We start from the raw sequence: 27,287 nt of genomic DNA on the forward strand, positions 1-27,287 counted from the left end.
TTGCAACCAATCTAATTGAAGGGGACCATCAATGCTAACTAATACAATTATATAAAGGACATAAACTTTTGGCAGCCTTTGTTATTGAATTGCTTCTCCTATTATTATGTAGGTTCCTTCTCTAGTCCTAGACATCTCACTTTAATTGCGCTGAATCTATATAATAAATATATGCCATGGTTCTTTTCTATTCCTTTTCGCTATATATATAATTTTTTTGGAAGAAACATTCAAAAAAAAATCATACTGTAATAGTTATAAACTTATAATAAACAAAGGCTCAATGCAGGTTCATCAGTTTGGCAAAAGTTTTCAGTGGAAACAGAGGAATTCATGGCCATCACTCTGCTTCAGAAACTGAGGTGCAATAGAAGAACTAGAGAAGCAGTGTTTTTATATGGGATCAGATCAATAGATCATTTTCAGAGTTTGATTGAAATCCACGGCAAGAAAAAGAAGGAATATTCCACATAAGAATTAAGAAGGACGGAAGGAATATGCAATTTCCACATATAAAGTCCTTACTAAGTAAAACGTATGAGAAGAAAAAAAAGGAATATGAATACGATAGTCCAATACTCCAATTAGAGGGGAAACTGGAAGAATTGCAGATTAGAGAATTTACCTTTGATTCTCTTGTGGAAATTCTTAAAGTTTAGCCGTTTAGGGAAGATTCCAAGAGAACGTCCCTGTTGAGCCTTCGGCGAAGAGCAAAACTGCAAGAGGCGGAACCATTAGGTTTTGTGAAACGGTGGAGGAAGAAATATTCACTGCGCTGTTAAATTTTTTTTGGCACTTTTACAAAAAAAGTCCATAATAGTTTATAATTTACAAATAGGCCCTTTTAATTAAATTTTTAATATAGGTCAACTTTGCTATAAAATCTAAAAAAAAAGGGCCCACCAGAAAATGGGGCCCTGTGTCAGCCCCATGTTGACCACCTCAGGGTCGGCTCTGTTCTCCGATTTCTTCAACGGATCACTTTAAGTGTTTATAGTTTTTCTTTCATTTGCAAGTATATTTCATACATCTTAGAATCGACAATGGTATCAGGATCAAATTTGAGTTATAAGAGAATTGAATTTATCCCGTTGTATGCCTCCTTGTCTTCTGTTCACTATCAAAATTTATCAGTACGGAGTTCATCTTCGTCACGTTTTTATTTTTGCCAAGCGAGATTGTAACAGTATTATGATCTGCCACCATCGTCGGGTGCTGGGAAATACGAGTTGCCACGGAGGAAAAGAACGACAACCCGAACCCTTTCGGCCACGCGTCAAGCGCAGTCGTTGGGAAATAGCAACTGCGTGTGGTTGTTTTTCCCAGAGCCAACAACATTGCAAAGTCGTGATTTCTACCTGGCTGCGAGGAACTCACGGTAGTCCTTGGCGGCACAGAGTCGTGAAGAGTAGGACCGGCGATCGCTCCAGTAGATCGGTAATTGGTTGGCGTGGCCAACGATTGTGTCTGTCGTAGTTGTACAATTGAGGCGACGTAGGTGGCGGATAGCGTGCGGCGAAGAAAGTGGCGAAAGAAAGTATAATCGATTAAATTTATTTAATAGATTGATTTAATCGATTAAAAAATTTGTTGGTGAGGAAAAGTGAGATTAAAAAAAATGAAACATTTATTTGTTTTCAAATTAGTAAAAGAATTTTTTTTTTTTTTGCATGCATAATTTTATAAAGCTGACGTATTACGTATTTAAACATATAAATATATCAGGCACGTTAGAATAAATTATAATTGCCTCAATTAATCGGTTAGTTCAATTTTAATTAAATCAATTTGATCTAAATAAGAATTAATTTGATTTGAAATTGATTAATTGGGCTTAAATCAGACATGATCAAATAATCAAATTTATTCTATTAGGTTTAATTTGATCAATTAAATTAGATTTGTTGTAATTAGTTAAACTTAAATTAATAGATATTAGTTTAATTAAACGGATATCAATAAGTCTAAGATTAGCTTGAAATAAGTTTAGATTAAACAATAACAGAATATAGGTATAGAAAATCTCTGTCCAATTATATTAGTTCTAATGAAGACAATGGATGGAGCTTAGGATATGGATTCCCGATCGAACGGTCCAATGGGTCAGTTGATTTAGACTTCTTAAAATTAATAAGAATTATTTTTCTTGATTTATTATATTGGTTCTATGTCTGTGTAAATTGAATTAATCCGATTTTGTACTGATTAGTCGATTTTGTATTAACTTATTTAATTTCAATTTTTTAGATGACATGGACGATTACAACATTGGCTTGTCACGAAGTGCGGCGGAACAAGCTCAGAGAGGAAATAGATAGAGTATAACTCTGCTTATGGAGTCAACGGACATGTTGGACGACTTGATGACCTATTTTGGAAACTTGAGTGAGAAGAGTTTCCAGTCCTGGATAGTTATATGATCTGGGCTTTAATGCGTTCATTGCCAGAGTATTCTAAGGTGATAACATACTATGTTTGGGGGCGTCATAAAGGATGCATCACATATTTAGAATTATGTGAGGAACTACTTCACCATATGGCTGAAGGAGATCCTGAAGAGTTCAAAGAGGACCCGGAAATGATCGAGGAAGATCCAGAAGAGGATTCGATTGTGGATCCGGTAGAGAATCCTGAAGTTGTCCCACCTGAGATTACCCCAAATAAGTACAGGTTGAAAGGGATAATTTTGGCCACTTCACTAGTGTCTGTCCTAGTGGGAGTGACATTAGTATATCTAGTTTATTAGAGTTATATTATTGTTACTGTCATTATGTATGAATAGTAGTAGTCCATTTAGTTTATATCAATTTATTATATGTTAATAATATGCAACATATTTTTATATTAATGATATGTTCATTCATATGCTTATTTATGTTGTTTACTCTACATGATGCATGATAAATGATTAGTTCATTTTATTAAATGATTAATTTATTTAATTAAAGAAATCATGATATAATAAATGATTAGTTTATTTGTTGGAATGTGTGTAATAGAATTAATCAATATTGATTTGATTGATCATACGAATGATGAGTGAAAACATAGTTATCACTTGATTTTATAAACAAACTTAAATTAATATTGAGTCAATCATAAATTGTATGCATATGAATTACACTGAGTACTAAGTAATGTGTTTATTTATGATAGATTATGGTAACAAAAAACATTATAGTTAAACTCAACAAGGGTGAAAAACTTAATGGGGATAGCTATAAGATCTGGCACCTTAGGATACAGTATGTACTTGAGGAACAAGAAGTTCTGGAGGCTGTAAATCAGGTTATGGTAGAACTTGTAGATGATTCCACTGCATAGTACAGACGAGATCTTGATGCCTATAAGGCATAGAAGAAAAAGGATTCCACTACAAAGGGTATATTGATTAGGTTAATGATAGATGATCTAGGTTTTGAGTATGCGTCGTATCTTATGGCTCATGCAGTCTGGGTAGCCCTTAAGGAGAAATATATTGGAGTGAGTCTGAGCAAACTTCGACAGTTGACGATCAAGTTTGATAGCTACAAGAAGTGTCCGAATGTATTAATGGTTCAACATCTCAAGGAGATGTTGAACATGATTCGTGAGCTTAAAATTGTTGGTCATGAGTTGACCGATGAACAATAGGTTCAAGCAGTTATTCGTTCCCTTTTAGATTCTTGGGAGACCATGAAGCAAACCCTAACTCACAGTAAAAGTATCAAGACTTTCATTGACATCTCACATCATGTAGAATTGGAGGCGGAGAGAATTGAATCCACAAGGATTTCTAGACTAGCCTATGTGGCTGTCGATTCTATTGGATCATCTGGATCCATGAAAAAGAAATGGTTCAAGAAAGGGAAGGGAATAAATAAAGAAGTTGTTGCTGTGGGGCAGGGCTCAATCAAGAAGATAGGAAAAAAGACTGGAAAAAAACCTAAAATAAGTTGACTTATTTTAACTGCGGCAAAAAGGATCACTTCGCTCAGGAGTGCACTGAGCTGAAAAAGGTAAATCCAAGTGTGTCTTCTTTTCCTGAATATTTTATTGCTAGTTCAATGTTGTTAGTTATTCTTATCCTTTGTGGATTATAGATTCGGGAGCAACCAACCATGTAGTTCGGAAGCGAGTTACATTTGTTGAGTACCGTCGGATACCAACTGACAACAAATGGATCTATGTAGGAAACAATGCAAGAGTTGAAGTCAAAGGAGTCGGTACTTGCAAACTTAACCTTCGTGGTGGTAGTGTTTTGTTTCTACATGATATCTTGTATGCTCATGAAATTTGATGGAATCTTATTTACGTTAAGTGTCTTCTTGATTTAGGATATTATATTAGTTTTTATGGTGAATTTAAGATTGACTTAATGTCAATCAGATATATTTTTTTAACAAATATTTTTATGGTTCTTGATATAAAACCATATGTCAATTATGCAATTGAAGGTTGTTTTTCAATATTGCTTTAACTAGTGATGCATATATAACTATGAGATTTGGTATGCTATATTAGGACACATAGGATAAAAACGTATGAATCAATTGACTAGAGAGAGTCTATTAGACACTCAGGCTAAGATTTACTTGTTTATATGTGAGCATTATCTTGCTGAAAAAGCAACTAGAAAACTATTTGGCAAGGCTATACGTTGAATCACCATTGCAGTTAATTCATTCAGATATTTGTGATCCAATGAATGTGAAGACTAGACATAGAGCTTCCTATTTCATTACATTTATTGACGATTTCTTCATTTTGGTCATGTGTATTTGATATCTCATAAATCTAAAGCATTGAATTGCTTCATTCATTATGTGAATGAAGTTGAGAATCAAACGGAACATAAAGTTAAGACTTTACGTACTAACCATAAAGGGGAATATTTGCCTGATATATCCAAGACAATATATAATGATAGAGGGATTATAAGACAACTGACAATGCCTGAAACTTCAGGGCAAAATGGGATAGCTGAAAGAAGAAATAGGACTCTTCTTGAAATGGTTAGATCTATGATGGCGCAGGCTAATTTTCCCATCTCCTATTAGAGAAATGCATTATTAACTACGGCCTATATACTTAATAAGATGCCTTCAAAGTCAGTTCCATTTACCCCATATGAACATTGGACAAGCAGAAAATCAAATTTAAGTAATCTGAGACCGTGGGGCTCAGCTTCTTATGTTCATGATAGTTCTCACAAGTATGGAAAACTGAGACCTAAGGTAAGAAATGTATCTTTATTAGATATTATGAGACCTCCAAAGGTTATGTTTTCATAGGTGAGCAACTAGATGGAACCATATCTGAAACATATTCGAGAGATGCGACTTTTTTCGAAACAGAGTTCCCAACCAGAGGTAATGTTGATAAAAGAGTTCCTCTATTTGAGGAAGATGAGATATTATCAACAAGAGAGATTAAAAGGGATGCCTGAGTCTAGTCAATTGAGTGGGAGTGGTATGCCAAGTCATGAGTTGACTTTTTAACAACCCAACTTACGAAGAAGTGTTCGTAAAATTAAACGTAAGAAGAAGTTTGATATTGAAAATGAGGCATTGATAACACTTCCAGTTGACAATGATGAACCTCAATCCATTGAGGAAGCATTGGGATATAAAGTTAAATAAAAATGGAAAGCTGCAATGATTGAAGAAATGAAGTCTACGATTCAAAATCATATTTAGGACTTAGTTGATCTTCCTCCGAGTCAAAAGGCTATTGGGAATAAGTGGATTCTCAAAATAAAGAGAAAAGTTGATAGATTGATTAACAGATACAAAGTTCATTTAGTTGCAAAAGGATATACCCAAATGGAGGGTATTGACTTTAAAGAGACATTTTCTCCCGTAGTGAAATTTGTATCAATACGAGTTATTTTGGCCTTTGTGGCACATTATGACTTGGAATTACATCAAATAGATGTAAAAATCGTTTTCCATAATGGTGAGTTTGATGAGAAAATCTATATGGTTCAGCTAAAAAGTTTCATTACTAAAAGCCAAGAGGAGAAAGTATGTAGACTTAAAAAGTCTATATATGGGCTAAAGCGAGAGTCAAGATAATGGAATATAAGATTTAACGAAGTCATTTTATCTTATAGTTTCCAAATGATCAATGAGGATCATTGTGTTTTCTAGAAAAGAGAAAAAAAATGTCATTTTATCATTATATGCTGATGGTATGCTGATTGCTAGAAATGACATTGAGTATGTGAATGAAGTCAAGAAGTGACTGTCATCATAATTTGATACAACGAATATGGGAGAAGCTGAGTACATCTTAGGGGTGAAGATCATTAGAGATTATCCTAAAAGACTTTTGGGTTTGTCACAAGAGTTTTATATAAATAAAATGTTACATCATTTTAGCATGTCTAATTGTAACGTAGAACATACACATATTGTGAAAGATATTATTTTGAGCAAGAGTATGTGTCCCAAAACTTCAGAGGAAATAGCTGAGATGAATAAAAAATCATATGTCAATGCTATTGGTAGTTTGATGTACATTATATTGTGTACACATCCTGATATAGCTATATTGTTGGCTTAGTCAGTCGTTTCCAGTCAAATCCAGGGCCGAGACACTGAAAGGCAGTAAAGGATATTTAGATCTAAAGACGAAAATAGATTATTGTCTCTGTTTTCAAAGATCAGATATAAGTCTAAAAGGTTATTCAGATGTAGATTGGGTTGGGGACCTAGATGATAGAAAATCCACATCAGGCTATGCGTTCTTGTTGAATGGTGGCGTCATCTGATGGAACAGCAAGAAACAAGCTTGTATAGCTTTGTCAACTATGGAAGCTAAATATGTGGCATGTTCAACGGTTGTACAAGAAGCAGTCTGGTTAAGAAGGTTCATGAACCATCTGAAGATTGCTGAGGACAATGAGAGTCCAGTAACTGTCTACTGTAACAATCAAGCTGTAATAGTTTTTTTCAAGGATCCCAAATATCATAGTAAAGGCACATATAACTATAAAATATAACTTTATGAGGGATATGTAGCTAAAAGAAAAGTAATTCTTAAGTATGCCCCTACACGTGTTATGCTTGCATATCTTTTTACTAAGCCAATGACTGGAGAGTCATTTAAAGAACATGTAAAGTCTTTGGAACTTCATAGAATGTAATAATATTATAATAACAATCAGATATTGTGATTTGATTGAGTAATTTGTCATAATTTATTCAGTGTATATGATTATGTCATATTCATATAAGATCTCGGTGAGCATGTTGGCAAGTTGAGATTGGTCCACTCACATGGACAATCATCTCTATTTATTAAGTACAAATAAAGGTAAGACCGTTACTTATGGGATAGCTTACGTAGCTGTGATTAGAGATATATTCATAAGTTAAGGTCACCTTAATAATTGTGTTAAGATGAGTTCATTTATGTTGAATAATGATCGAAGTAAATGAACCACCATTTATTGAACTTGTTGAAAGTCAAATTGGAATTCATATGTTGAATTCAGAATTAGACATTAGGTATATCTAGATCAAAATCTATACGATGTTAAATTTGAGGAAAACATGCACTCTTTTTAGTAAGGAGAATAATATCGTAGCATATGATTCATACCACATGTGCTATTATGACAATAAAGGTAGTAGGAGAATAAATCCCTGTTTCTCTACTATGTGAGACTTTTGAGATTATAAGTTAATCTCAGTTTTGTCCTTAGTAATTATTTAGCTATTTACTTAAAGTTTTAATTAGTGTCTGCTACTTTAGCGTATATCCTATGGCTATGGATGATTTGGTCTATAGAGCATAACTAGGAAAACGACTTATTAGAATAAATAAATTCTAGCTAAAAATGAAGATTAAATAGGTTTAAATCTTTTGATGTTATTCACTGGTCAATCCATTTCTATTATGTATAGAAATGATTGTGAATATTGAATATAGAACATGTTCTTGACATAATAATCATTATAAGAGATTAGAGATGTTCATATTAATGTAAATAAAGATTATTAAATTGCATAAATAATAAGATATGAATATCTTCAAGATAATGACTGTGTGCTACCGGGAGATCGGATATTTCATGGATAAAAGCTATGTGCCACCAGGAGAGAGAGAGGCTATGTGTCATTATGAGAATATCTCTAATTCATTTAGAAGAGTGGCTAAGTAAAATGTAACAATTTTGTTAGCATTGATTGCTCAAAGAGCGGCTATGTAAGGTATAACAATCTTCTTAGCAACTATCGCTCAGTGTGCTTGTTGTCGCACGAACCATTTTTCCTAATGTATAAAATGACTAGATGTTCTTGTATAGTTTTTGTGACTAGACGACCTTTGGGGATTGACTTGGATGAGTGAGAAATGTTAGACGTGTGCTTGGACGTGTGCAGTTACTACACACGTTGCCAAGTGAATGACACATGTTGTCGAGAGAGTGGGCAAGAGGTGATCACTCTTCTCCCTATAAAGCGTCCAAGAAAATCAAAAGGTTGGGCCGATTTTATATCATTGGAGGGGGTTCATTCACGAAAGCAAAGGGATTTGATTTGTGAAGAGTTTTTCATTCGTAATTCGTCTTTTAACAACAAGAATGAAGAACACAAGATCATTGTAAGGCTTTCTTCTCCGATTTCTTTAAGGGGATTACTGTAATTGTTTATAGTTTTTCTTTCTTTCGCAATTAGATTTCATACATCTTAGAATCAACAGTCCCAGCGTCCACATTGCAGTTGACCTTCATCTTCCGACCAGGTTACCTGTGGGATCGACCCGTTATTCTTGCGTCGTCAGCTATCTGGCCAATCTGATATCGTCCAATTCAAACCACTTCCACAATGAGAACGACGATGACGATGGAACATGAGCAAATCTCTTTGCTCCCTCCCTCGCTCCTATTTTCCATCTCTCTCTCTCAGTCGCTCGCTAGTCATCAATCATTCCACTCCCATTGGGAAAAGAACAGGACAGACGAACCTTCCTTTTAGAAGAAAGAAACTGATACGAAACCTATTTAAGTGAGGGTAAATTTTAAATTGAGCAATGATATGCTCAAGGAAAAAAACTCAAAGATAGGCACATAAAGTCATGGCCCACCATTTCACTTTTTGTGAACCCCATCACTTTATGTCTATCTTGAGCTTTTCCTTAAATTTGTTTACTTGAACATATCATTTTTCTTTTAAATTGGACCCGATTTCACTAGTTGATGTTGGCCCTCCAACTATAGAAATTTTCATTTACTTTACTTTTTTTTTTTGGTGCTTTATAAAGTTATTTTGGGTGGAAATAAAAAAAGAAAATCTTTTTTTATTAAATCATAGAAGAAAACAATTTATTTATTTATAATTAAAACAATACCTATCTGGCCTTAATATATTTTTATTTTTAAAAATATCTTTACTTTTATATTATTATTGTAACTACAAGATCATAACTATAACAATATAGATACTTTAACTTTGATTAATATTTTAACTACCTTTTATAGATATTTTATCTTTAATTAATATTATATTGTAATAATTATAAATCTTATATTTAACAATTATAAATCATAACTAGATGGTGTTTATTTTTGTCAATATTATATTATAATAATTACGGTATTTTATGATAGTCATAACATTGATTATTGTTGTAGGACTATGAATCAACTATAACATAATTTATTTATGATCAACCCTAATTGATATTATATTGTACCAACTATAGAGTTATAATTGTATAATTCTATTAACTATAGAATGCTGTTACAATATTAATTGATATTTAAGTAAACCACTCGAACATCGGGGCTTTGAAAAGCAAGCTTGACCAATGAAACAATAACATACACATCAGGGTGAATATCAGATGCAGAGGTAAGAGGATAATGCTGCTTCATTAAGAGAAAAGTTGTATCATAGTTCATGGAAACTTCATTAAACGTGGCATTTTGTGGCATACCAAGTCATCAAGAGTATGTATGGTTGAATTTTTCTATAATATAATCAATATAATTTAATAAAAGGAAAATTGATATTCTGGTGCATAAATGCATATCAAATAAGTTTGCTGTTGATTCACTCGGAGTGTCCCAAATCCACAACCTGCCAAAAAGATGATGTAAAACGAATTCATAATCCGATGGCTAAAAGCATTAACACCGAGATTGAGTATAAAAAGTAGAATACTTACTGGCAAAAACCTTTCTGAAGAAACAAAAAGAATTATCTAATGGCAATAAAATTCACAGAAAATTAATCTGAATCCTTTACATCTGCTGCACTTCAACCCTGTAGAAAGCAGAAAGTACTTCTGGCAAAAACCTTTCTGAAGAAACATAAAGAATTATTGGCAAAAATGAAAAAGGATGACTTTTTTTATTTGAGTAGTTTCAAAAATAAAAATATACTGAAAATTCTAATAAAAAAGGCACCATTTTAATTTTGCCAAAGAATTATCTAATTGCAATAAAATTCACAAAAACTAACCTAAATCGTTTACATCTGCTGCACTTCATCCCTGTGGAAAGCAAAAACTTATTCATTCACTAGTTACAAATTGCAAAAAGTAGATCAGTACTGAAAGGCATACACACCTATAGAATTAACGGAATTCGTCATGATAAATATAATCATTTTCCTCGCTGAAGATAACGCTATAAAATACATAAGGGTTGTCAATCATCTCTTTCAAACTTAAACGACCATCTTTATCTGTATCAGCCTGAAGTTGTCATGATTATTAACGGATTAGTGAAAAAAAAAGTACAACTTATTCTCTTTTTTTAGTAAATAGCAATTCTATTTATTTCAAAAATAAAGCTGCAACACCTCAATTCTTCAGAGAAGTAGTTGACATAAGAAAATTCCTTAATATGCATAGCAAAATTATATAATTCAAAACCAAGAGAAATGCCACAATGATCTTATTCAAATTTGAAAAGGAAAATATTAGGACAGAAAATGAAAAAAAGTGCGCCCTCAATAAATTATAGGTCCTCTTTCCTACATCACAATTGTGGTGAGCATTTTGCATATAGATTGACTAACTCCATGACAAAATATGTTTCAATAGAATGAAAGATTAAACCAACTATATGAAAGTTCAGCTTGGCATTGTGTCCTTTACTCCTTTCTACAATTTACCAAATATATTAAGAAAAAAGAGATGAGGCAGTGTTGAATTGAATGAGACATCAGTCCAGCAAATCATGACAGCATATTCAAAAGGAAGCAACTGGTAAACATCAAAGGATCAAAGCCACTATAGAGCATTTAAAAAAAAAAAAAAATTGAAGCATCATTTGTATGGCAAGTGAAAGGGGGCAATCCAGCTCTACAGAAACCAGATATACAACATTACTCACCAATTTTTGTGGCGTCATGTCTAATTAAAGAATTGCTTATAATGAAGAAAAAACAATTTATGAGAAAAATACAATCATTTGATACAGAAAAAAATGTCATTCATGAGCTATTAAATTTTTAGCATTTTACTATTATTAGTATTATGCAGTTTTAACAATACCTGGGAAATTACATAATCAGCTTGCTGCTTTGCAAAGAATCGTTCTGATGGGTGCAGATCGTTAATGATTGGCTTCAGTTCATTTGCCGATAGAAAACTGAAAAACTGATATGGTCAATATTCACAATAGAGTATGACTTCATAATATTTTTATTGCAGTTAATCTATTAAAGACATACCCATCATGGTCCAAGTCAAGTTGTGCAAATAATTGTTTAGCTTGTGTCTCACTTGAACTGCCTGCCCCATGAGTTGAGCTAGAAAATTCATCATAATTTCTTATCAAGCGAAATAAACTGGTTAAGTATTCATGATAATTGAGCCTTCCATCATCATCTTTATCTCTTTCCCTGTGAGAAGACAAAACAGACCTTATTAGCAACATCAAATGTTAACTTTAGAAGCCTTCTTCCATTTTTGTCTTTATTTCGTTCCCTAAAAAAGACCTTGGCCAGATCATATGCTTGATTAAATTGTCCAGTTAGATTTTGAAAAGTTAAATAAGGTTTCCGTCACTGATTTTGTAAAGGTGATCCTTTGTCACTAGGTGACAAGGTTCAAATAAAAAATAAAAAAATTAAGGCTGATGCTTCAAATTTTAAATAAACTACAAGTAATATTGCTATTTCAAATGTGAAATTGTATAACAATGAGTATACCATCTTTTATATGTTGGCCATGATGGCTACTTTGCCCATTTAAGATAAAGACACCCCTGCGTGGCTAACATGCTGATTGAGTGACACAACTGAGACCTGTTAATTCCCCTTGGATACAACAAATTAAAACAAATTCAACAATTCTACTATTCATGAAATATTGTTCTTCACATTTCAGTAGTAATAGGCTCCACAACTCAGATTCTGCTACTCCCATTAATCCTCCAGACAAGATGATAAATCAGTGATGAAAATGGCACCCGTGATGAGGCTGCAAATGAACCTATCCCATTCTACAATAAACCAACATTCTAGGGTACCTTCGGGATGCCCTTTTTATTGGGAAATTTTCAGGATTTTTTATTTGATCAAACTTTCTTCAACATGATCTGTAGGTAAACAGTATAATAAATTAAATTGCTTGAAAATCCATCAAATCATGGGGGAAAAAAGATGAAATAAGTTGGAATTTTGTCTAACTAAATTGATTTTGCCAAACTCGATGAATGGGGCCAACTTTTTCTACATGGAAAGACATGCATAAGATAGTCCGTTTTCTCTTGAATTCTAACTTAAATCCCTCACATCCTCATGAGAAACCAGAAAACCATTGTTGCATATGATCTACAACAAAGTAAACCAAGTGTCTCATCCATCTCTTCTTTATTTAGTATTTATTGCAAATATTAAATAATATCATTGATTAAGAGAGAATATAGTTCCTCTTCAATCAATATTGTGTCAAAACACCATCCCAATTCAACCCAATAATATAGAATATTAGATAATAATATATTCTAGTAAATAACATATTAGCATAAAAATATCATTTATAGCTTTGTGTTAATGAATGTGATAGTATTAAATCTTTGTTCTATATTAATAAAATATAATTAATTATCTATTAATAATGCAAGATAATTTTTATTTTTATTAAATAACAACAATAATAATGTGATACTGTTAACCTAATAATAACAACACCATGAAATCATTTCTAATATGAATAATCTAATTAACTAATTTCATTATCAAAATCCCGTTACTATGCAATTTCATAATGCATAATATGTATCTTCGCTATGAACATCATTTTTATAACAAAATATTTTTTTTATCTTTCTTTAATTTTTCCGGCATTTCCATTTTCCGTTACTAGTCCAATACGATGGACACTTAAATTTTTTGACCAATCCTGACACAACACTGATTTTGAGAACACCAAACAAAAAAATTACTGTCTCCAGTAGTTGCAAGAGATGCAAAGCTCAGGTGTGAGGACCATACCAAACAAAAAATATATATATAATGGCACATTATACCAAATAGAAATGCACAGTTGCATTTCTTCTAGTAAAGAGTAAATAGTTGTTTTTATAAACTCAAGAAGGGAAGAAAAAACTATTAGTACCCTAAGGTAGTTTTGATGTGATCAACCAAGTCAGGTTAGGTCCTGTTGGTTTTTAACCCTGTGTTTAAGTGTGCAGGAACTTAGGAGCACAGGAAGTCGAGCAAAAGACGCGGCTAGCGAAAAGGATAGCATGGGAGAGAGCTGACGGGCTCAGTGCATCTGAGGGACGAGCTGTTGCGGAAGAGTACGCAGGCGGACGAGAAGGAGGCGCACGACATTTTGGACGAGAAGCGGAAGCGGAAGATTGCCTGAAGGGCGAAAGTTGGGTTCGGGTGAGCCCTATTCCGGATGGCCTTGATCACTCAAGCGAGCGGAGCCGGAGTAGAAGATCCGAACCAATGCGAGCGGGACCGGAGTGGAAAACTTGGAACCCTTCCGAGCGTCCGGAACCAAAACTTAGCCATTTGCAACGTGGCGCGCCCCGCTGCGTCGGGGATAAACTTTTATCTCATTCTAGGCGTCTGGAACCCTTCCAGGCGTCTGGAACCCTTCCAGGCGCCCCGAGCAGGGCTATAAAAGCAGCTCCCAGAAGCTAAACACAACAAGAAAAAGAGAGAAACAACACTTGTAATTGATTTAGTTTCAGTTTAGCTTTCTAGTTATGAGATTTAACTACTGTAAGGGGCTTCTCCGCCTAGAGAAAAATTTTAGTGAGCTTTACATCTTACTTGATTAACAACCTCCTCGATTGTAACCAAGTAATTTCTTTGTTCCTCGTCTCTTTTAGTCTTTTAATTATTTCATGCAAGTGTTGATAATTATTAAGCTATAAAGTCCAAGGAAGGTTGTTTTTCTTTGCAAGGCTATTCACCCCCTCTAGCTGGCCGCCAAGGGTCCTAACAAGTGGTATCAGAGCAAGGACGCCTCAAAAGGACTAACCGCCGACTGAAGCAAACAAGAAATGCCAGAGCTAGCATCTACCCATCAACGTTTGAGGGGGAGTTCGTGTTTTAGAAGCAACGAATGGAGGTATTTCTTAAAACATATTTTAATATTTTATTAATAATGAAATATAATTATGAAGCACCAAAGAACACGAACGAAGAAGAACTCGAAGAACACCTCTGAACCAAAAAGCAGCGCGACAATTTTACGTCAAACGGTAAGGTTGAATTTCATCTTATAAGCGTACTACCGGTTGAGGATCTCGACAGAATCGACAACTACCAAAGTGCAAAAGAACTTCGGGAAAAGTTCTTGAAGCTCCACGAAGAATCGAAAGAAGCCGAATCCAACTCTTCAATGGACACCAAATCGTCATCAGAAGAATCAGAAACTGAGGAACTTGCCAGAACAACTCTTATAGCCGAGTACCTACTTGAAAACAATAAAAGTTCGTCCAAGATGAGCATCGATGAAGGGGGGGGGGGGGTGGGGGGATCAGAGGAAAACTACGATGAAGGGGGAGCATCAGAATACGAGGTAAGTCAGGTGCGTTGCCTTATCTCCTGAAAAGTCGTTTAAATTTATTAAAATTCTTTCCAAGGATTTAGTAAAATTAAAAAAAGAAAATATAGACTTGAAAAGACAATTAGCTAATGCATACCTCTTAGATTAAATGCTAAATTAAAAATACAAATCGAAAATTTTAAAAATCATGCATGCTCAAATAATCAAAATATTAGGAGATATAATAATTTAAATTGGTATTTTAAATACCATAAGGGACAAATTCAGAAAATTTCACAAAAATATATTCCTAAGAATTTCTTGATTAATCTAGTAGGTAGGAACCTATTTTGAGTTCCAAAATCATATCTAGATTAATTGATTTCTTAGGGCTTTCAGAAAGAAAGTTAAATGTTTAAATTCTTTACGAGGCTTTGTCTAGAAATGGTTGATGCTCCAATAACCAAGAAGGCCTAATGTCTTGCCACAGCCTAGAAGTCAATTACTGAATTGAATGTTTAATTGGTGAAGCATTCAACTAATGCTTTAACTTTTTGCTGAAAACTTTATTTAAAGGTCTAATCATTAAAATTTGTGAAGGGGAGCCTTGGCGCAACGGTAAAGTTGTTGCCATGTGACCAAAAGGTCACGGGTTCGAATCCAGAAAACAACCTCTTGCAAAAAGTAGGGTAAGGATGTGTACAATGGATCCTTCCACGGGACTCGCATGGCGGGAGCTTCGTGCACCGGACTGTTCTTTTTTAATCATTAAAATTTGTTTAAGTTTTTTTTTAAGGGTTAATCTAAACAATCTTTTGAAATTTTTATGAATTAGTAATCAAAATGCAATTTTTTTAACCTTTAAAGTTCTTATGAACTTTCTGTGAATTTTTTTTTTAACCATTGCTAAAGTTTTTTTTAATCAAAATTTTTTGAAACTTAACTTTTTATATATTTTATTTTTCCCTTAGACTTTTTAGACCTTCCAAGTACTATGTTTAACGTACCCCACTTTTAAATATGATCAAAAAGGGGAGTAGTAAGATTAAGTCAAGGGGGAGAGTAGTACAATTTTATTTTTTTTTATTTTTGTACTTTACTTGCAATATTTTGCAAAAATTATAACTACTATTTGTTTAGTTTTACCCTAACTTAACTTGAGTTTGCTCACATCAAAAAGAGGGAGATTATTAATACCCCAAGGTAGTTTTGATGTGATCAACTAAGTCAGATTAGGTCCCGTTAGTTTTTAACCTTGTGTCTAAGTATGCAGGAACTTAGGAGCTCAGGAAGTCGAGCAAAAGACGCAGCTAGCAAGAAAATGACACGCGAGAGAGCCGACGGGTGCAGCGGAAGAGTACGCGGGCGAACGAGAAGTAGGTGTGCAGCGTTTCCAAGGGACTAGAAGCCGGAGCGGAAGATTGCTCGAAGGACAGAAGTTAGGTTTGAGTGATCCCTATTCCGGATGGTCGAGATCACCCAAGCGAGCGGAGCAGAAGCAGAAGATCCGGACCAATGTGAGCAGGACTGGAGCGGAAGACCCGGACCTGGTCCGAGCGCCCGGAACCAAAACTTAGCCATTTGCGACATGGCGCATCCCGCTGCGTCGAGGATAAACTTTTATCCCATTCCAGGCACATGGATGGAGGATAAACTTTTATCACATTCCAGGTGTCTGAAACCTTCCAGGCGCCCCGAGCAAGGCTATAAAAGCAGCCCTGCTCCCAGAAGCTAAACACAACAAGAAAAAAAAGAGAAACAACACTTGTAATTGATTCAATTTCAATTTAGCTTTCTAGTTGTGAGATTTAACTACTGTAAGAGGCTTCTCCGCCCAGAAGAAAATTTTAGCATGTTTTACATCTTCCTTGGATTAACAACCTCATTGGTTGTAACCAAGTAATTTTTTTTGTGCGTCGTCTCTTTTAGACTTTTAATTATTTTATGCAAGTGTTGATAATTATTAAGCTATAAAGTCCGAGGAAGGTTGTTTTTCTTTGCAGGGCTATTCACCCCCCTCTAGCCGTCCGCCAAGGGTCCTAACAAAAGCATGTGAAGAAAGCACATATAATATTACTGATGATCCAGATATTTCATTACTAGCCAAACTCGGACGAATACAAACTAAATAATTCATAATCATGAAGTCAGGGATAAAATATTTAACATTAGTAGCACTTGTAAGACATTTGCAAAACTAGCTTATGGAGCAATATAGCCCAGATTTCTAACTAGAGATGAAGGATGGAAGAGAACAATTCATAAGCATTATATATAATGGTCCAAGGTAAATTTTGCACCTTATCTCTTCTCGACATAACCACTCAATCAACTTTGGATTATTAGTGTCAGCTGGATGAAGGAAGCTGAAGGAACAAATCAAAGAAAGTAAGTAGCAAGAATAAACTAGTAAAAGAGCAGAGACAAAAGAAGCAGAAAACATACTCATTGAACTCTGTCAAATTGAGGCAACCATTGCCATCCATGTCAGAGGCATTGAAGTGCTCCTCTTTCCACCAACCAACTTTCTCATCGGTTAAATTGTAATCTAGGAAGATTGGAATGAAGAAGATTAATCATACAATGTTCATGTTCAACCACAGAAAAAAGAACATTTATATTTAATTGTCATGCCGGACATACTCCTTTTTGTATATTTCTGGGCTCATGAAAAGGATACAAGCAATAGAACTTGTATTAACAGTCTAATGTTGATTAATATGCATTACCATGCTTCCGGTATCAGAAAGTACAACACAGATAATTGCAAATGTCATACCTTGAAGTACAGTCACAGTTGATTAAAACATGTAATGGAAAATCAAATTTAGAATTAGAAAAATGAAACTACTTAAATTTGAGAGTTTATGCAGATAATGATTTGATCAGCGACAGTTGCGCAGAATAAAAGTTTAAACAGCATCTCTGGTATCCAACATGACCTAGTAGGTTCTTGTGAGCTATACCCAACTGAATGATATGGAGGCGCATGGATCTAGGAAGGGCTCCAACCATCAACTTTACAAAAGTTCTATTGTGATAAATATATTAAAATGTTCAGTGATAAGCTTTATAAGTTTATATTATGAAAGCCAGGTTATACTTACCATGAAAGATGCAGCGTAACTTGTGTAATCAACTCAATGGAAAGGACCAAAGCAACATCATAAAGGCAGTAATGTCGACCCAAAAATATCATGTTGGGTATTGCCATACAATATTAGAATGCATTCTTAAGTTTGATGATAACTAACAAATTATTACTACTGAATCAAATTGAGCTATTGGTCAAACTAGCAAATTTAGTGAAGCTCAATTACGAAATCCATAAATGAAATTTACCAACATGCAAAAGCCACTTGGACACCTGTTAGAGCAGAGGGAGCATAATTGAAGTGGAGTGTTAGAAGAAGAGCAAATTGAATTCATGCTACCAAGACATGGTGTTAGCTGATTTTAGATATCAAATCCCAAACCAACCTAAAACCTTTCTACCTATCCTAAAATCCTCTAGGTGATCCTGTTGATGTTCCTAGACTTGTTCTTAAAGCTCCCAGAAAACCAATGATTCAAAAGAAAAAACAAAATTTGAGAAGATTTACAAGTGATAGGAGGATAGTTGCAAATGCCAATTCCACAACTAATAGACATGTGCATTACTTAGATTTGTTTACGAGTTTACAATTTCAAGCAATTTGAAATGGCTGATTCAGCTTAATCTTGTGTCCTTTCTTTTCTAACTGATATGTCTTTCTCCAAAGGATTCCCATTCTCTACCCATTCCTAAATAACAGTCAATTGATTCCAAATTGCAAGAACCTAATGCTCAAATATTTACTCCTCTAAAAGCCTTTCTTGACCTTAAAGATCTATTACCATACACTAACTTATTATTGATTCCTTCAAGACTAAAAAAGGGGCATTTATGAAGGTCAAACACATTGGGGAATTAAGAATTGACTACATTGTATGAGCAATTTCAAATCCTTTCATCATTTAGTTTTATCATCTCTTGTTGCTTGTTTGCTTAGGTCCTAAAGAATGTGCATTGAGTGTTTGTATTCTTTGTTGAGACATATTTGTTTTAGTTAGATTGATCTGTAAAAGAAAATTAGAAGATTGTATGTGGCTTTAAGGTATCTTTAGATCAATGACTAAGGTGAACCTCATACAAGAACAACCTAGGGGTAGATAGGAGGAATCTAAGACAAGGGACCAATCAAGGGCTTGTTATAATAGCAAATAAAGATTAAATTTATTGTAAATTGTAAAATAAAATATTGAATATGAGAAAACGTCATTTTAATTGAAATTTTGAGAAGAAAGTTCATGGAGGAGGAGATTATTAATAAAACCTTAATTCGTCTTGTTTGCAATTGGTTCTTCATTTGCATTTGGATTGACCTTGATAGTTTATTATGCTTTAAGCTTGGTTGTGGAGTTGGCTGTAAGTTGTATGATTGAATATGACTATTGTCGTATGAATTATCATCCAAATAGGGATAAATTAAAATTAATGGCATAGTTTCTTTGATGAAAACATTTGACTCACAAGATCTTTCACTTTCATCAGGCACACCTAAGTTTCTATTTTTCCAAATTCTTGCACCTCCTCTTTCTACCCCAAGATACACTTACTTAATGAAATTTAACATCTTTTTCTTTTTAATTATTTTATTGCTCAAACATAACCATTTTGACAAAAAAAAAAAGTGGATTTGTAAAAACCAAATATATATAGAGAGAAAATTATATATTTTTGAATGGAAGCAAATTAAAAAGGGTTATAAAGAAGTTTTTGTAATCACATTGATGGGTAGTTTGAACTAGAAAATTGTAATTTTAAATGAAAAAAAAAATGGCATTGCTCTTCCTGAGACTCTCAAGAAGCTTTTGGTATAATTTTTAGCAAAATATGAATTCTTTTGGGTTATCAAAGATTTTTTGCAAAAACATCTTAGGGTTTACTTCGAAAATTTGTTCTCTTCAACTCAATAAAATTGCAGATATTCCTCTTTGAACTCCTAGAAAACCTTCAGTATATATATAGATTTTTTGTTTTGGGCCCAAATGAATTGTTTCAGGTCATCAAGATACAAAAAAAACACTTTGATTGACACTTTGAACTCGGAAGTGGTTCTTTTCAATTTGGAAAAAAAAAAAAACCTAGACTCACAGAAAGCCTTTGATTTTTGGTTAATGAGTTATTGTGGGCCATCAAGATGTTTTTTATGGATATTTTTAACACAGTAATAATTCTTCCCGATTCAAAAATACTAGAATACTCTATTCAAGGAAAGCTCATGTATGACATTTCTAACCAATACAAGTTGTCTTGGCCATTAAGGTGTTTTAGATGAAAATAAAATATCAGGACACACACACACAGATATATATATATATATATATATATAAAGTGAACAATAGAAAATGTTTGCATATTAAATTCAGGTACACCTTATCTGTTAGATGAGGTTGAAATTTGTTATATTTTCTCCTATCCACTCTTCCAAACTTGTTAAGTTCAGGTACACCTTATTTCAGTAGCCGTTTGAAGTCAAGAACAGAATTTATAGCACAGATTGGAGGAAAAAGATCCTGACAGTTTAAGTTCATGTCGTATATCTGATGCATTATACTGCTTTATCCTCAATCGAACTTTAAGATTGAAAACAAACTTCAGTTAGATAGTTCCAAGGTCCAGATCCTATCCTCAAAAACAAAGTAAACTCCATGTTGCAAATTAAGCAACAAATTAAACGATAATTCCACATAAAGACTAAATTTCTCGAGCTAGAACAGAAATATCAGGCCTAGGGAAAAAAAATTGTGTGATCTGAGAGAAACCTAAAATATATTTGAAAAGAGTGACATTTCGCTAACCGTGAGTTCGGCGGACCCAGTTTGGAGGCTCGTACTCCTGGAATGAAATGCACCCGTCATGGTCCTTGTCACGGAGCTCTATGTCTCGCCGAGTCCGGTGCAATACCTCGTTCTCCGCCTGCTTAAAGTTCCACTCAGTGAGCTCCTCGTGGGTGATGAACCCGTCTTGAGGGGAAACATCGATCTTGGGAAAGAGAATCTTGATGCGGTCGGTGACATTGAATTTGTCTTCGTCGTTGATGTAGTCCTCAGCGTCCGTGAATTTCTCCCACTCCGGCTGGGGCTCGGCGGGCGGGGCACCGCCGATCGAGACAAAGTGATTCCTCTCCCACTCACGATCATCGCGGATGATCTCCATCTCAGAGATAATCGGGTCGAAAGGGATGCGATGGCGGTCGCCAGGGGTGCGAGCGATGGCGGCGGTTCGGAGCTTGAGGCGGCGGTGCGGCCGATGCTGGCGGCGCGGAGGGAGGGAGAGGAGGAGGAAGAACATAAGGGCTACGGTTGCATACGCCGCCACTACAGGGACGACGCACCTCGCCATGCCTTCTCCTCCTCCTCAAAGCCGCGCTGCTTTTTGTTTGATCCGATCGAACGAAGCTGGGACGAAGAGAAGATGAGGAATTGGAATTGGAATTGGAATTGCGGATTCAAAGTCAGCACTCACCCAGTCACATTCTCACCTGTACCAGAACCAACTCTTTCTCGGTCCGCAATTGGTTGGTAACTAAAGACGGTAAACGGGAGAGTACCAAAACGTTCGGGTCGCCAACTGTTAATGATTTTGTGCTGGAAGCCTTGGAGATGCCAATATCGCAATATTCCCAATTGCTCGTCAGCGCACCGATGCCGATTTAGATGAGCATTAATTTCTTTTATTTATAAGAAACACATGTCGCCCTGGGTCAACAGTGGAGTCCGCGGGGCAACGTCGCCATGATTTAGCTTTTCAACGGATGATCAACACATGTAAAATTTAAATCTGAGTTAACCTTCCAGTTATATATAAACTGAATCGATCAAAACTAACATGTCAAGATTTCTAGGTTCTATTCCTTTTTTTATGGAGGTTTAGTTTTATTTCTCAAATAAATGTGTCAAATAGTTTCTTTTATTTTAATCTTGGTTAGATTTAGAAATCTGTTAATAGTATTAACTTTTTGCACTAACAATGAAACTTACGGATTTGTAAATTATAAGTTGTCCACAATCTAGAATTGGATATAAATTTTGGTGCGATCTTATATGCATCAATAACTTAGCCTACTATATCGAGAAATCAAAAATACTTTTACAAAAATCATTAAATTTTATTTTATAAAATTTGTATTAATATCGATATTAATTATTTTTCTTATTTATATTTTTGCATCTAAATTAATGGGATGGTGGTTTTTTATTTCCTATTTTAAATATGATATTCCTATTTTCTTTGGGGTAAAAACTTACTAGGATTTTTTTCTTTTAAATAGTCAAAAACACGTCTCATCTTAATTTTTTTTTAATTAAAAACAAAGGTGCTTCACATGTTCAACTGCCCAACTATTTTCTATTATATTATTTCTATTCTCGGGACAATATACTATGGTAAGATTTTTAAAATATTATTCACGTATTCATTAGTTTGATCTTTAATTATAGTGTATTTATAAAAATTTTTCCTTCAAATAAGAGATGCAACTAAAGGATATTGGGCTTCTGGGTTAACCGTCATGTGCGCTTTTTGATTTATTCTAATGACCGGTAGAAAATTTTCGTGGGGTCAGATCAGTCATCTTAGGAATAATTAATAAGACTAACTGAGATTATCATTTATTTCTATTATTAATTTATATTTATATTTTTCATCAAAATTTTGAATCGATAATGTATTGTAATAATTACAAACTCGTAGCTATTATATAGTTATAATAGTTATATATTGTTTCATAGCTGGTACATTTGAGTTATCTATCACATAGTTATAGTAACTACTATTTTATAATTATTATAACATGAATAAGTAAACACGCTAAATCTAAACAGCTATTCCAAAATATAGGCACAAAAATAACTTCTCTCCTTTTATAAGTTCACCAAGTGAGTCACAAACACAAAGCAGTATCACTCTACTTCTTGTATGTTTTTTTTAATCCAGGCATCTAATTTTTTTGAACTAACTAATTTAGATGATGATCAATTCGATCTTACAAAAGTTTTTCACTAGCTGCTAAGATTATTTCTTTATTTGTTTCCCACCAGCCATTAAGGTAAATCAAAAAGTACTCATGAAGGTCCATCCAAAACGCCCAGCATTCTTAGACTTATCATCTTACTGAAGGAAAATCTTTATAGTACACCGTAATTGAGATTCGACTTTTAAATACCTGATTAATTATTTGAGCATCATTATGTTTGATTCTATTCTTTGTCGATTGTTCATCTTTTTATTTTTTATTTTTGAAATTTTGCTGCTGATATGTTTTTTTTTGGATGCAAAATATATAAGAAAATCTCTCTTTGATCTGCATGATTAATGTTTAGATTCAACCAATTTATCTAATATTCAAATTATAGTAACTATGAAATATAAATAAGAAATAATAACAAGAATAATGTGGGAGTGAGACATGATTTTGATAAAAAAAATCAAAATAGAATGCTCTTTTGATGATTTAGAAAGGGGGAAAATAATATCATTTTGATTTTTTTTATAATTTAGGTATCTAATTTTTCGAACTAATTAATTTTAAAGTGATCAATTTAACTCATAAAATTTTTACATCGATTATTAAAATAATAAATAAAACACTCACAAAGATTGGTCGAGGTTAGATTTATTGTTCCACTCGATTTTTTAAATATCTAGTTAGACATTAAAAAGGTCTCACTGCTGCACCTTAACCTCAGGATGATTTTTACCCTTCTCCTTTTATGAGATGTTGACATATTTATGCTCAATTTTACTAAAAAAATGATCGAAAGCTAATTAGGCCTGAATTGGTAAAAGAAATTACAAGCAAAATATTGATAAAAATTTACATCATTTTCTATCAATTTGATAAATCCACTTGAGTAACTCATCCGAATCACACAGCTTTACCGAACTTAGCCTAATTATATCATTTTCATCAATTACTGGTTTTAATATGATTAGCTGCCACAAATAAATTATCATTCGGGTCTTACGCAGAGGTAAGCTTGATTCGGTCAATAGAGAGTCTGGTGGCTTGCTTCATGATTTGGTCAAGATAAATTTCACGTTACCTGACCAGCCAAGCCTACTCGACTAGTTGAGTCATTAACCTCCTGACTTCCCGAGCAGTCTAACCTACCGAGCCAACTCAACCAGCCGATTCATCAACCTCTCAACTTCCTGACCGGTCTGACCCGCCAACTTCTTAAGCGATCTGACCTACCAAGTTGACTCAACCAATTGAGTCATATGTTGGTACCCCGTGATAGTTTGGATGTGATCAATCAAGTCAGGTTAGGTCCTATTGTTGTTTAACCCTATGTCTAAGTGTGCAAGAGCTTAGGAGCACAGGAAGTCGAGCGAAAGACCCGACTAGCGAGAAAGATGACACAGAAGAGAGCTGACAGCCTTAGTGCATCTAAGGGATGAGGTGCTACGGAAGAGTACACCGACGAACGAGAATGATGCGCGCAACGGTCCGAGGGACGAGAAGTCAAAGCAGAAGTCTGCTCAAGGAAGAAGGCCGGAAATTGGATTCGGGTGAGGCGGAAGGCGCCTTCAACCAACCGTGGAAGGCGCCTTCTAGCCCCATGGAAGGTACCTTCGACCAAGCTGATTTTAGTCGTTACCAAAGGATAAAGCTTTATCCTTTGGCGCCTCGCTGGAGGCACCTTCCAGCCGTATGGGAGGTGCCTTCAAGGCACGGATATGATTTTTCAGGCGGTATAAAAAGACCCCTGGACATAGAAAATAGACAACAACTTTTGTATTCATTTCCTAACTACTTTCTGAGCTTCCAACGAGTGTAAGAGACTTCTCCACTTTCAAAGAAGAAGATCTTTAGTGTGTTTACTTGCCTTGGATTAACAACCTTCCCGGTTGTAATCAAGTAACTCTTTTGGCCTTATTTTTTTTGTTCATTTATTCTGTTTTTGTTTTTTTATTTTTTTACACTACTAATCTGAGTTAAGAGTCAAGGAAAGTTTTTCTTAACAGCAGTTCACCCCCCCCCCCCTTCTTCCGGCCTACTTGGGCCAACAAGTGGTACAGCTTCAGGAGAACTAACCATCGAACGAAGCACACGAGATGATCGGATCAAGCATCCACCCACCAAAGTTCGAGGGGGAATTCGCCAACCGGAAGAAAAAAATAGAGGTATTTTTCAAAACTGATTTCGATTTATTTTTAATAATGGAATTTGGTTTTATATCACCCGAAGGCAAAGAAAAATACCACTAGACTAAAAAGGAGCAAGTCGACTTCATAGCAAATGACAAAGTAGAGTTTCATCTGCTAAGCGTTTTACTGCTATAAGAAGTCAACCGGATCGAAGCCTACGAGTCGACGAAGGAGCTCTGGGAAAAATTCCTGGAACTACACGAAGGAACCTCGGAGGCGAAACTCGCGAGACGGGATCTGCTCAGAAACCAGATCAGCAACATCAAATTAGAAGAAGGCACAACCGTTGCACACCTTCACTCCAGGATCAAGGAGCTCATTACTGGACTCACGAATCTTGGAGAAAAGGTAAGCAACTGAGATTCACTAAGGTAAGCACTTAACGCAATCCCTAAAAATCTTGAATGGGGATCATTAGTAGATTCTTATTATATATCTAAAGATCTTGATTTCACTACTTTAAATTAGTTATTTTCAACTTTTGAAGTCCATTAAATGAGATGTGTAGGTCCAAAGAAGGAGCATAACATTGCCTTAAAAGCAAAGATGGACAAACAAGATTTAAAATCTTCTCTCAATAATAATGAAACAACGGTGATGGTACATAAGTTTAAAAAATTATTTAAAACTAAAAAATTTGATCAAATGCAGGGTAGAAGAAGAAGAAGGATAAGATGCTACCACTATGATGAAGAAGAGCATGTGAAAGAGAACTGCCCTAAATTGAAAGACAAGGACAAGAGTCAGAACAAGAAGCATCGAACTTTAAAGGCAACGTGGGATGAAACTGTTGGAGGATCGGTGGCCGGCTAGAAGGGGGGTTGAATGGACGGCACCCCCAAATCGTTAGCTTCCTACGTATTCGTTAGTGCGCAAGCGGAAATACAAATACTAATTACGAATACGAAAGCTAAAGACAAAGAAAAGAACAAGCAAACCAATACACGTCGATGTAACGTGGTTCGGAGATGATGCTCCTACTCCACGGCTATCCGTAAGGTGGACGATCCCGATCCTTCGGTGGATTAGCCCCCGGAAACTCCGGCTATCTCAAGTCGCTCCTTGTGGGTGGAGAAACCTCACCACAACACACCAAGACCTCTTGGATTCCACAAACACTTGAGCACTTGTAGACTACTAATTAGACCTTAACCACAAGTCATCCTTCGCGTATGCCTCGAAGTCGCTTCCCTCGGCCCTTGTCCTCGCTGCCTTGTCCACAGTCCCTCGGATGCTCCATCCTTCACCGGACCCGAAGCCGTCAACCTGAGTCATATGTGTCACCTGCAGTCCTGCACAACTCAAGTACACATATCAAATAACAAGGGTAAACCTAACTTAAACCCTTTGCCCAAACACCAAAACACATGGTCCCGCGGACCATTGGGATTGCTCCAACAAGTGCTCAAGTGTTTGTGGAATCCAAGAGGTCTTGGTGTGTTGTGGTGAGGTTTCTCCACCCACAAGGAGCGACTTGAGATAGCCGGAGTTTCCGGGGGCTAATCCACCGAAGGATCGGGATCGTCCACCTTACGGACAGCCGTGGAGTAGGAGCATCATCTCCGAACCACGTTACATCGACGTGTATTGGTTTGCTTGTTCTTTTCTTTGTCTTTAGCTTTCGTATTCGTAATTAGTATTTGTATTTCCGCTTGCGCACTAACGAATACGTAGGAAGCTAACGATTTGGGGGTGCCGTCCATTCAACCCCCCTTCTAGCCGGCCACCGATCCTCCAACAAGTGGTATCAGAGCGAGGTTGCTCTCCGTTGGACTAACCGCCAAGGAAGCACAAGATGGCCGGGTTTATTGTCCCTCCAAAATTTGAAGGCGGAAGCCTTGGGGACATCACGTATTGGATGATGAGGATGGAGGTCTTCTTCAACACGGATTGGGATATCATGATGATGATCAAGAAACCGTTCGAAGTCCCAAAAGACAAGAAAGGGAAGAAGCTCCGATCACGACATTGGACGGAGGAGCAAACCACACGGTCAAAGGCAAACGATAAGGTAATATCTATTTTGATTGATATTTTGCCTAATGACGTGATAAGCCGTGTAGGTAAATACGAGAATGCCCATGATTTGTGGAGCAAAATA

The 27,287-nt window shown here is 35.3% G+C and overlaps 1 protein-coding gene across 2 annotated transcripts; it reads right to left on the reverse strand.

Annotated features, from left to right (window-relative positions):
* Positions 1-9,840: 9,840 nt before the first annotated feature.
* On the reverse strand, positions 9,841-21,432 carry LOC122032011 (reticulocalbin-2-like). Of its 2 annotated transcripts, none has more exons than XM_042591253.1 (9): positions 20,833-21,432; positions 17,395-17,497; positions 17,250-17,315; positions 11,670-11,840; positions 11,491-11,587; positions 10,559-10,686; positions 10,452-10,482; positions 10,156-10,253; positions 9,841-10,067 (listed from the first exon to the last, which is right to left on the reverse strand). In XM_042591253.1, the coding sequence occupies exons 1-6, from the start codon at positions 21,374-21,376 to the stop codon at positions 10,567-10,569; spliced, it is 1,101 nt and encodes a 366-aa protein (XP_042447187.1). In that variant the 5' UTR covers positions 21,377-21,432; the 3' UTR covers positions 9,841-10,067; positions 10,156-10,253; positions 10,452-10,482; positions 10,559-10,566. The 2 variants fall into 2 exon arrangements, with proteins under 2 accessions (XP_042447187.1, XP_042447188.1); XM_042591254.1 differs by having other exon boundaries at positions 10,156-10,290.
* Between the last annotated feature and the right edge of the window lie 5,855 nt (positions 21,433-27,287).

Source organism: Zingiber officinale, chromosome 11A (genome assembly GCF_018446385.1).
Source record: "Zingiber officinale cultivar Zhangliang chromosome 11A, Zo_v1.1, whole genome shotgun sequence".
NCBI classification, from domain to species: Eukaryota; Viridiplantae; Streptophyta; class Magnoliopsida; order Zingiberales; family Zingiberaceae; genus Zingiber; species Zingiber officinale.